Source organism: Schistocerca americana, chromosome 10, assembly GCF_021461395.2.
Source record: "Schistocerca americana isolate TAMUIC-IGC-003095 chromosome 10, iqSchAmer2.1, whole genome shotgun sequence".
In the NCBI taxonomy this organism is placed as follows: Eukaryota; Metazoa; Arthropoda; class Insecta; order Orthoptera; family Acrididae; genus Schistocerca; species Schistocerca americana.
The window spans coordinates 119442784-119455545 of record NC_060128.1 but is presented as its reverse complement, the minus strand read 5'-3'; the positions used below and the strand labels follow the sequence as shown (position 1 = coordinate 119455545).

The window sequence follows — 12762 nt, the reverse complement described above, 5'->3', positions numbered from 1 at the left end:
TTCAACTCTTTCCATTACAATTCCGCAGGACATGCTGTTATCGTGCGGGATATAATTTCTGAACCGTATATATCTCTAAAATAGACATTTTCCCATCTGATCTTCTCCTGTTCCTCTGGAATGTTGGGAGTGTGCTTTACACTCACTCACTCACACATCAGTCTTTTAACTGTTTTCATGAGCTTGTGTATTGGACCTTGCTTTAAGTTACACCACACTCAGAAAAATTATCAGTAAAAATCTTCTTCGTAGCCCTGAACACGATTTCACACTTCCTACATCATGTAAACTAAATTTCAATTAAAAATTCCTTTTAAATTCAGTTTTTTGCTATAATACAATCCTTATAATTATTCAAATTACTGAATAAAATTGGTCTACAATTATATACAGAAAAATTACCCACAGTTGGAATGTTAAAAGATAGTAGCAGTTGAGAAGGGAGTGAGACAGGGTTGTAGTCGCATCATTGATAAAATTCAATTTGCACAGTGCATAAGTTCTGGTGGACACCAAAGAGAAATTTGGGAAGGCAAAGTACAGGAAGAAAAAATAAAAACTTCTGAGAATTGCCAATGACTTTCCTCTATCACATACGGCATAGGACATACGTCAGTTGAATGGAATGGATAGCACCTTGAAAATTAAATAAAACATCATGAAGTGTAGTCAATTAAATCAGATAATGCTGATGGGGTTGGGATGGTACATGGGACCAAATTTTACACGAGGCACTATTTCGGGAGCAAATCAACTGATGATGGGTGAAACAGAGAGGATATAACATACCGACTGGCAGCAGCAAGAAAAATGTTTCTGAAGAAAAGAAATTTGTTAACACTCAATACAAATTTAAGTGTTGGGAAGTCATTCCTGAACGTATTTGTATGGAGCGTAGCGTTGCATGGCTGGCACAGAGATGTGGAGAGAGTCTACAGATTGAAGGCCGTAACATCAAATTAATACTCACTATTCCTTCCCCTGTACTAACGAGCACGTCCATTGCATAAACTTCGTGTGTAGCAAACTCAAATTTCTCCTGCTCTTTCTTCTGCGCATCATTTGGATTCTGTATTATCGTCTTCTCACCATCGATTTTAAACTGCTTTAACTGATGGCTCAGCATGCCCTCAATTGGTTTGCACTTGTATGCCTCACACACCTTCTGCACAGCATCTGTTACAGCAAATGTCTGGAACAGGTTACATACAATATATACAAAGACACTTGTTTTATAAAAGGAATAGACAAGATATAAATCAAACAATATTAACCTCTACCAAGTACGAATAAGCAGTGGCTAACTGCAATTGAATACATTGTTTACACTTGACTACAGGTTAACAATGTGCAGAAAAACACAATGTACAGATATGATATTGTTCTAGTGTTCTTGTGGACACTACAGCAACTACTACGTGCATGCAAACAACAGTTGCACAAACAATGCGTGTGATCCATTCTCACTGTCTTCCAGGGACGATACGGTTGTGCAAAGGTTGGGCAAAAATATGGAAACACTGCAAGAAATGCATACTTGAACATTAATGCAGGTGCTAGCCAAGCCTGCATGTTGCGTTGTCTTACTGGACCACGAACAACACCTCTGCAATGTTCTCATTACATTCCAAAATTGCAAGTGGATTATGTCACAGCTGAGTGAATTCCAAACACATTTTTGGTGCTCACATGATGGATGCTTCTGTAGCCAAAGTAGCTAAGTGTGGTATTTCAAGAAGCACCTTATCTAAGATCTATACCACATACAGGGGAAAAAAAACATTATCTGTCAAGTCACAATACAGGTGCAAGTGTACAATGAGTGATCGTAAAAGATCATCAATGAAGATGACTGAGACAAAAAATAAGTTGACGACAGTTGCAGAAATTACTACAGAACAATGTCACATTCGCAAACCCTGTCAGCACCAAAACATGAAGAAAGCTCCAGAAGCAAGGAACTGCAGGGCAAGCTGGAATTCCAAAACCACTGATCAGTGATGCATATACCCATGACACAAAAATGTGGTGCCAAAACTGTAAAACCTGGACTATGGGAGAACAATTTGATCAGATGCGTCTAATTTCACACAGTTTCAAATTCTTGTCACGTTTATGATTCGAGAGCAGGGTGGGCCCTGGTGGCGATTTGGGCAGCTGTATTGTGGTATTGTATAAGCACCACTGGCACACTCTGCAAGGTCACATTACTGCCAAGGATTATGTGACCATTCTGGCTGATCAGTTCCATATCATTGCACAGTGTTTATTCCCAATGGTGATGGTGTGTTCTCAGACAACAGGGCCCTGTTCATACAGCCTGCACCGGCCAGGACTGGTTTTGTGAGCACGAGGATGACTTGTCGTATGTCCCCTGGCCACTTGTCACCAGATACCAGTTTTATTGAGCCTCCGTGGTCTACTTTGGAGAGAAGGCTGCACAGCTGCTATCCACCTCCACCATCGTCACCTGAACTTGTCACTATTTTGCAGAAATAAAGGTATTGGATTCCCTTGACAACTCTGCAGGGCCTGTATTTATCTACTCCACGACTACAGCAAGCCGTCTTTAATGCCGGCCATTGTCGTATCCTATGTATGTCATGGTAATGTGTTTTTTGACGTTTCCATATTTTATTCCACCCCCTGGCATTTTTACACTGTCAAATACTCTATAACATTTTGATTAGTTTGGTGCTGATAGGGCCAAGGAGTTAAGGGAGTAACAGTAGGGGCATCTGTCCTTCACTTATGGTACAGTCCACTTGGCGTGAGCGGTGATATCCAGAAATTTGGTCAAATTGTGATAGTGTATAGAAGTAGAAGAAACTGAGGAACTGAAAGCAATCTTGATGCTAGAAATTAGAAATAATTGAATGAGAGGCAGGAATGTACTGACCGCGCCAATCTGCAGGCCAGAGAATTTTCGAGGCACCCCCCGCACTCATCTGTGGCAAGAAGAACAACCCCCCCCCCCCATCCCAAACTCCTGCAACTTGCTACAAAAGTAAAACAATAAAGGAATGAATACTGTAACACCTATTCAGGAGATCCGTAACAGTAAAAAGGTTAAAAATGCAAAGATCATCAGTAGGACTGACAACAGTAAAATAAGGTAACTAAGTGGGTGGACCTATGTTGACAAGGACGAAGTAAGGGGATTGGAGCTCTATTTCCCACATGTTAAACTGAAAGTATTGAAAATGGGAATAGAATGCTCCCTCTCAGAGGTGGTCTAAAAACCTGTTCAACAGCTCTTATCGTCAACTAGTATCAAGTACAATGAATCAACTTTAACTCGACTGTTATAAGCGGAGCCACTCCTAAAAAAGCAGCTGTGTGACAGAAAACAGGGCTAAATGCATCTACAAGCAATTAGAAACAGAGACAAAGGGATGACCATAGCAACTGGCAGAGAAGGTAGGTTCATGATCCCCACTCCCATTCATTCACAGCAGTATGCAGTGGTAGATTTCCCGACCAACATCACATACACAAGAGGTTTCAAAATTTAGATCTGAGAGTAAAACCTCAAATGAAGCTAAGAACCTGATCAACTGTCCATATGTCATCCTTCAACAGTATACAGAAATAACCTCTAAGACCGTGCTGGTGCAGAAAACCACAAGGAGGGAGCGGTCCACCAGGATGTTAGTTGCTGAGTAAACCACCACCACGACAATGAGGAGGTGGCTGATTAAATAAGACGAAACCATGGTTTAATCTGGTATGACCTATGCAGAGGCGACATGCAATGGTGGATTTCTTTCAGGAAGAACACAAGGAGTTCCATGCCGGAGTAGCCTCCTCAAAAGAAGTTTATCAGAGTTCATCAGATGATGTTCCATCTCTGAGTAAAAATGGAAATGTCGTGTGGCTAGGGCCTCCCGTCGGGTAGACCGTTCGCCTGGTGCAGGTCTTTCGATTTGACGCCACTTCGGCGACCTGAGTGAGGTAAGGGCTTATTTTCCAACTGTAAATCAGCACCTCAGATCGTCAAAGCAAACACTGAGGGAGTATTCATTTCTATAACTAACGGTTGGCCATTTATTGCCCAAAGATAAGACAACTAAGTAGTTAGTTTGACTTAGCTCAGACAAGTTTGTGAATAGCAGGTATTGCAGGGTGACATCAGTAATATTGATTAATAGTCTGGAGACCGCTCATTGAACCTACACAAACTAAAATGCAGTTGAGCGAGATCTCGTTAGTAGAACGAAGGACTTTTAATGGCTATCAGCTCCAAAAGTAGTTCTTAACTGGTAGGAGATGTAAAAGCATATCCCATCCATCCACAGTTTTAGAGCTGCCAGTGTTAATGACAGCAGCACCCTAATGCCACTGAAGAACGGAGAGGGTGAGATGCTGAAAGGTCACAAGGGTGACAAACTTTAGGTCTTAATTCATGGTCTGGGTATTAACCAGAGGGGGAGGGGAGAGGAGGGGAGTACAACATGGGGAGCACATCCTGGCATTAGGCCAGTATTACACTATCAAATTTCTTTGTCAAAGGAATTTAATGGTGTAATAGGGAACTGTCAAATGTCGTCACATATTTGATCAAATCTAGGGCCTCGCTGTAGATTTGATCAAAGAAGTTGCTTGTCTGCTGTTCACTGCAATGTGACATGTTACCACGTTGAGCGCTATTATCGCTGCAGCGTTCTGTCATCTTTAGTGTTTTTAAAACATTGCCGGTAAATACAATTGGTGAGTACCAATACTACAAAATTAATAGAGATGTATGAAGCTGATGAGGCACTTTACAATGTGAGGCACCCTGAATACAAAAATAAATTAAGAAGATTGGAGGCCTGACCTAACACAACCATCTCCTGTAGCAAGGAATCTGAGTGTTACAGTGAGCCTATCTTCTGCAGATACAGCAGTTCTTAAGTGAGTATTGTGCTTTGCGATATGAGGATACACTTCACTGAAAACAAACAGAAATGAATGCTCATCCATTCTTAAGTAACTGATGTATGGCTTGACGTCCTCCACTGTAAGACCACGTAACAAGTTTTGTTGAATGCTTTGATCGTGTTGCCGTAAAACTCATGGCTTCACGCAGGTACGTTTCCTTTTTTTTCCTTTTTTTTTTCTCTCCCTTCTTCTCTTCCGCAAGTGCACACAGTGCAATTGTGGTACATGCAACTGCTGCTGTTAATAACAAGTTATTGTCGTCAGCCATCTTGAACTGACGAAAAATATGACGACAGTGTAATATCCCCATTTAGCACCACGTCAAAGATCTTTGTCAAATATATTTGACGAATATTTGATCACGTCTTTGATCAAATCTTTGACAAATAAATCTGATAGTGTAAAACCGGCCTTAGGCAGAGATCCTGGCAAATGGTTATCCTACTTGAAGGCGGGTGTTAGGCATTAATGACCCTTGTATACCTAACAGATTAGGAAATCGTTGGATGGTGACCGCGTTAAGTGATCAAGTGTTCGTACAGTCTGAAACTGAAAGAGGTACCAGGAGTACAATTATGAAATGCGGATTTCAAACATCACATGTAGCACCAATGTCATTTGTGCTATAAAGATTTGACACTGCAGCATTTTGTTGTGTCATCAATACATGACATATTGGAAAAAGAGTGTGCATAGTGTTGAGTTCAATTTGTCAAAGTTTATACCGAACAAAGAACATTTGTAGACAGCATTAAATTTTGTTTCTATTTGAAGAAAACTGCTGCTGAATCATACAAATTACTTCAAGAAGTTTATGGAGAACATGCTCCATTGCAAGATACATATGCCCCATCGTTTCAGCCCTTCAAAAACGATGCCTTCAATGTTGTAAACAAGGAACGAGAAAAAACACCAAAAAAATAAGAAGACGTAGAATTGGAAGCATTGTTGAATGAAGATGGTTCACAAACACAAAAACAACTCACCAAACAGTTTAGCATTAGTCAACAAGCTGTTTCCAATCAGCTACGAGAGATGGGAAAGATTCACAAGACCAGTAGATGGGACCACAAGAGGTGAACGACAGGCATATCGAGAAGTACAAAAATGCACATGAGATTTTGCTTGCTCGATACAAAAGGATGTCATAATTGTATTGTATAGTAACAGGGAATGAAAAGTGGATTTATTTTGAGAATCCTAATAACAAAAAATCATGGATAGATCTAGGCACACCATCCAGATCTACCACAAGACCTAATCATTTTGGAAGAAAGACGATGCTCTGTGTTTGGTGGGACCAGAGGGGCATGATCTATTATGAGCTGTCAAAACCTAGTGAAACAGTTAATACTAAATATTACCAACAACAGTTGACCGAGTTGAACCAGTCGCTGCTTGAAGAAAGGTTACAATACCGAAGGACTCAACACGAAGTCATTTTTCTTTGTAACAATGCTCCTTCACATACACCAAAACCAGTTTGCGACACTTTATGTGGACTCAACTAAGAAGTTCTACCCCATGCAGCTTACTCACCAGAGTTGGCTCCTTCCGATTACCATTTGCTTGCAGTGGTGGGTCATGCACTTGCTGAGCAGCTCTTCAGTTAGTATGAAGATGTGAAAAATGGCTCGATGAATGGTTTGCAGCAAAAGGGGAAAATTTTTGCTGGTGTAGCATTCACAAATTGCCCGAAATACAGGAAAAATGTATAACAAACAAGGGAGCATACTTTGTATAAAGTACTATTTATCAGTCTTCTGAATTAAACACCTTTTTTTAGACAAAAAGTCCACATTTCTTCGTTTTACACTTTGGCAAGGAGACTGCCTGCTTAACTAGTCCAGAAGGCACTAATGGCCACTATTTCTCCACAATGATGGCCTAGGTCCAATAACTTTAAGGCCAGAGAAGCTGGCAACCATAGACCAGTCAGGATGAGACCAGGGCCTTGTAAATTCAGAGTACTGTGATCCACAGCCCAAAATGTAGGGTCAAGGAAGCAGAGAAAGTTAAGCTTTTGCTTGGTGGGTAGAAAACTATCATGCCAGCTTTCTATCAATGGATAGAGCCAACAATCACGACTGTGCAACAACGTCCAAGCACTGGCTACAGAAATAGACTTCTGGGTCAGGATGGACCATCGCACAAGAGAAATGCACAACTGGTATTTCCAGGGGAAAATATTGGATGGACGATTTGAAATTGGGTGAAATAAACAGTTTCAATGTCAGCACCCTTTCACAAGATAGTGGTATTAGTGAGAGAAAACTGGAAGGTACGGAACAGTGACCAAGTGGCGGATCTTCAGATTTCTCCTCGCAGCTGTCATTAAGCCAAGGCTACAGACAGAGCAGGTCCCAGAGACTTCACTCACATAAGGTAGCGAGAATGTGATGTCGCCATGTGGTGTCATATGCCTTTGGCAAGTCCAAGGTATTGACAATCGTCAAAAGCTGTCCATATAACAAAGTCCAGGCAAACCACATTATCAGGAGTGGAACGGCCTTGCCAAAAATCACTCTGAGAGGGAGCCAGAAGAGAGAGACTCATGGAGCCAACACAGCCATGCATTCGAGCAATTTGCAGAGAATATTGGTGGGGCAAACTGGGTGACAGCTGTCCATTTCTAGAAGGTGCTTACCCAGTTTCAGTACTAGGACGACGATGCTTTCTTGCTACTGAGATGGGAACTCTCTCTCGCTCCAGATACGGTTGAAGATGGTAAGGGGATGACACTGACAATCCACAGATAGGTGTTGGAGCATTTGATTGTGGATGTGGTTTGGTCTTGGGGCTGTATCAGGGCAAAGAGCTAGGGCACTGAAGAATTCCCACACACTGAATGGACCATTGTATGGCTCTAAGTGGTGTGTATTGAAGAATACGTTCATTTGCTCTACCCACTGTTTGAGGACAAGGCAGACTGATAGTTCCCAGACACCTGAGCTTGAGCATAATGAAGAGCAACATGTTCAGCAACAGCATCCGAGTCACCGAAGACATCACTATTCTAGTAAACAGATACACCTGCAGGAAACTGGTATCAATAGAGGAGCCTGATCTTTGCCCAAAACTGCGAAGGAAGGGTACGTGGTCTGATGGTTGACATGTACCATTCCCAGCATTCTTGATTCCGTCATTTTATTAGGTGATGGACTGGGGCACAGAATGTTTAAAGAAAATGTGGTGCTCTGTCAACAGATTCTGCTTATTGCCTTGAAGAGCCATCTGTGATATCTGATGGCTTTGTCTATTTCTGGGGCCCACCAAGGCACTATCTTCAGACAGGAAGATACTGGAGAATAAGGGATCGCTATGTCAGTTGCCCAACAAAATGGCTCCTGTTTTACTCTGATCAGCTGTGTCAATATCTCCATTTAGTGGAAGTTAAAGCACCCTAAGTAAACATTGTTGAGAGCCAATCCGGGTGGGCAGCCACGGGAGTGACATGCAGACTGCAAAGTGGTCACTCCCATACACGCCATCACAGACACTCCAGTGAATGGATGGTAGAAGACCAGGGCTGCAAATGGAAAGATCAATGTCTGAGCAAGTTCTATGTGCCACACTGGAGTGTGGGGGGGCACCTGCATTCAAAAGACAAAGGTTGACATCCATCAGTAAGTTTGTGTGTCTACTATGACCAGTGACCACTGATCCACCTAACAAAGAGTTACCCACGATTAGGAAAAAGTGGAGGATATGGGAAACCAATGTACACAACACTTTCCGAGACATTTCACCACCAGGAAGAAGATACAACATTACAGATTGTAAAATCCTGAGATGCCATTATCTGAACAGCCACAGTATCCAAAGTTGTATCAAGAAACAAGTTTGCTAGCCTACATAGAGTGCAGAACGTATGTGCAAACTCCACCCGACACCCTATCACAGTCAGCATGATTCTTGAAGTACCCCTGGTAGCCATGAAGGACAGGGGTCCACAGTGCTGGAGGCCAAGTTCCTTGAAGGGCAATGCAAAAGTGGGGAGGTACTTAAGAGATGATGTGGTTCAGCAAGATGTTGAAAAATAAAAAACAGCTACAATTCCTTAGGAGAATCATGCCGTCTGTGTACTGTGAATGAAAGAAGGGTCATCTGCTGCTACTGCTGCCACCACTGCCGCCACCAGTTGAGCCATTGTGGTATGAACACAGTTTCTAAGACACTTTTCTGTCATTTGATCTGGGGCCTCCAGGGCCACCAGCATCTCCATCTCGGTAACAGAAGAGGGATATGTAGAATCCGATAGTATGGGGCCACCAGAAACTCTTCCTTGGAAGACTTCTCTTTATCTTTCTTCTCCTAGGCGGTTTAGATGACTGGAGGACTTTTCTGAATTAGTTTCAGGGACTCATGAATATCGTGAGGCCCTACGATCAAGCAGCCTATGGCTCCTTCAGCCACTGGCTGGTATCCAGTTGCAGACATCAGAAACCTTGGAGGCTTGTGTCCAGAGGGACTGGCCTGAGAAATGAGAGAAGGGTGATGCGACTCCAGCTGGGGGATGGGGATCAATGTTCCTGGTGGGTGGCAAGCCATTGCTCCTGCAATGGGTGTGGGGAAGACAGCAGAGGGAGCACCTGGACATTGCAGGCGAGGATGGCGGGGGGGGGGGGGGGGGGGGGGAGGGGGGGGGGGGGGCAGTGGCATGATCCAGCAGCCCTGAGGGCCGTCTATAATAGGAATAATGGGTGAGAATACTGTTGTCAGAGACTGCAACATCGTTGTAGCTGTAGCATACACTGCCGTCATCCATGTAGGGAGTACACTTTTTCTTGGCCTTTTGCTATGTTAATCTGTCCTGAATCTTATACTCTGTATTTTTTCCTCTCCCTCTGAAAGACATTGCAGTCTGATGGGCAGGGAGAATGGTGCTCTCCACCGCTGACACAGAATTGTGAGGGACACGAGAAACATTTGTGTGCAACAGTCATCCACAATCCCTACTGCCTGGGCTGGCATCTCAACTTGAAGACATATGTCTGAATTTCACAGAACTTAAAGCACCACACAGGGGGAGAGGGACAAAGTTTCACACCACATTGGTGTATCACCACCTTGACCTTTTCAGGCAATGAATAGCCCTCGAACGCCAAGATGACACCAGTAGCAACCCTATTGTCCTCTGCCCCTCATGGACACAACAACCCAAACCATATTTAAAGTATTACAAGGAGAGATAGTCAGCGGAACATCACCGAGCTTGTCACAAGCTAGCAACACCCATAACTGGGCAGGGAATTAAGAAAACTTTCAAACAGGCCATGAAGACCCTACAATACCAACTGATCATAATGTCTTCCTCTGCCCTTAGGTGTCACCAAGTGCAGATACACATTTGCATGTGGTCAGCACACTGTTCTCCCAGGCGTTGTCAGTTTTCATGACCAGTGTTGCTACTTCTCAGCCAAGTAGCTCCCCAACTGACCTTATGAGGGCTGACTGCACTCCACTTGCCAAGGGCACTCAGTAGACGTGGACAGTGACCCATCCAAGCACTAACCAAGCCAGACAGCACATAATTCCGGTGCCCTGATGGGAACCAGTATTTCCAATGCGTCAAGGCCACTAGTGCGCAGGGAATACTGTTTTAATCAAAACTAATCCACTGTTTAATTTTGGAGATTGCTAAAACTTCCCCAAATTTGTCCTCTATATCCTCCACAAATAATAATGGCTTTCTGGCTAAAAAAAATAATAAAAAAGACCAGGTACAGGTGGGGAGGGGGGAATTTCTCCACTTGTCACTTAATCCTATCACCCATGGTATTTCCAGATTTCTAGGAAAGGAAACATTTTGGCATCATACCTATCTGCATTTAATAAGCCCTTATCTTCTGAAGAGACTGCTGGGACTGTGTGACCGCCAGTGGTAGAACGCTTCATCCACTTCATATGCAAGTCATCCACCACCACGGTGCCACCCACCCCAAATGGGGGCTCTCCCCATGGGTGCCACCCAACCTCACCAATGGCTACCTGGCCAGAAATCTGCTGCTCAGAGTCCCATGCCCCAGTCACGATGGGCACATACTACTTGGCACACATGGGGAGTTTCCAGCTCAGGCACCACCACTGTGATCCCTGCGTGGCCAGTGAGCTACCATCATGCAGGTACTTCACACCCCACATACCAGAATAGGTACTGTGTTGGGTTTTGAACATACAATCTTATTAAAAAGAAATCGTACAAAGGCACAAAGGTGGAACATATACCACATTGGGTAACCTTTCCTGCACAATTTGCACTTCCAAAAAATTTGGAAGAGTGATGTAAAGTCAAACCCATAAATGGGGACCTTGTACCGATTAATGAGCAAGTGTAAATAGCACTGAAAGTGAAATGGGGAACTAGGTCTTAAATCGTGTACCAGGTCCGAGTGGGGGTTTGCACCAGGAAGACTATCCAATAGAAAGGTAGAGAGCAAAAGGGATAATGGAAGTATAGGCTTGCAGCACACAAAGGGAAGTAGTGCTGCAATAGTTGGAGCCTCATGTTCACTAAGCACATACTCGCAAAAGAGTTGTGGGCTCCCTGGAGGGTCCAGTGGGAGTGGAAGTACATATACAAACACAGATTCCAGGTCTGATAGTGTGGGACGCATCTCAGTCATCTCCCGAGTAGTCTTTTCCCAAGATTTCTTGTTTTTCTCATTACCTCCTTTAGAGGGTTGGTATTTTCTTAGGCTTATCCACTGTGTGGGTAAGAACTGAAGGAATGTGTAGTCCTGGAGCTCCTCCATCCATGGCTGGTGGCAGACCACTGGTCCGTGCATTCCTGTGGAGGGTCCTGTTACCAAAAGATATCAGAATGATGCTGCTTTCTGGCTACATGTTAGAGTCAAGACTCTCAAGAAGATTTTGCAGGAATCACATGAGGTGATGGCCTGTCCTCCATGAGCTAATTTACTTGTGCTACTATTGACGTAGAGGGTAGGCATGGATTAGGTACTCAAAGTACTGCTGATGACCTGTCTAGAGTATAGCAGTAGAGTAGTCACCATTTAGGCACCGTGATCAGAGGTGCGAAATACGGCTTCCATGATGTTAGACCACGTTTCTATTAGGAAGCAAAACCCACAACAACTACGATAAACACTTTGTTGTCAACCTTGTTTTGTGGTGAACCTCGACATACGCAGTAGACCCATTGCTTTTCCAAGTTTTCATGTAATCCCTCATCAGTCTATGGAAGTCAGTCCTGGAGAAACTTTAAATACTGTACTATGTTCACGCCCTTATAGGGCTTTACAGTAAAGGGTATGTAGGACTCTCTGCTTTAATTAAGACAGTATCACTTCGTAATACACTGAAGGAAGAGATTATCGACAAGAATATCAACTCACTAGATGTAAACGACCTGTAAGTCTGTGTGCAAAAAAAGAACAAAGGTAATAAGTTTTTGCAATTCACTTGATTTTGTTGTCCTATGACGTGGTCAAAGGGGGGGGAAGTTCTTGTGGTGGTAACAGTCTGCATTACAAAAAGACACTGGTAGCTCCAATATGACGCCAGAAAGAACATCTGACTTCTGTATCATGAGTATCCCCACAAGTTATCCGAAGACGGTGAGATTCATTTCAGATTTCCAGCTTCACACACGTACGGAGACAGGCCTTCCTTCTACTGTTAAGTGTGTGCTCTTGGGGGCAACTAACAGTTCATATCAGCTAGGAGGAAAACGAATTACAGAAATAGACTAGTAAACAGAAAATGATGTGAAAGTGAGAGTGTCATTGATCTGAGTGAGGACCAACCAAAATCATCTTAAATACTGTGAAATAATGGACTGAAGGCTACGTGTTATAAATTCGGAAAAAAAAAACA

At 43.2% G+C, this 12762-nt stretch overlaps 1 protein-coding gene across 2 annotated transcripts in view; it reads right to left on the bottom strand.

The window, feature by feature from the left end:
- LOC124552533 (proliferation-associated protein 2G4) overlaps nt 1–12762 on the bottom strand; it is a 62873-nt gene that overhangs the window by 38839 nt on the left and 11272 nt on the right. For both annotated transcript variants that reach the window (XM_047126849.1, XM_047126848.1), the window contains exon 6: nt 971–1192. In XM_047126849.1, the coding sequence (XP_046982805.1) occupies nt 971–1192 (222 nt within the window). The remainder of the gene's footprint in view (nt 1–970; nt 1193–12762) is intronic.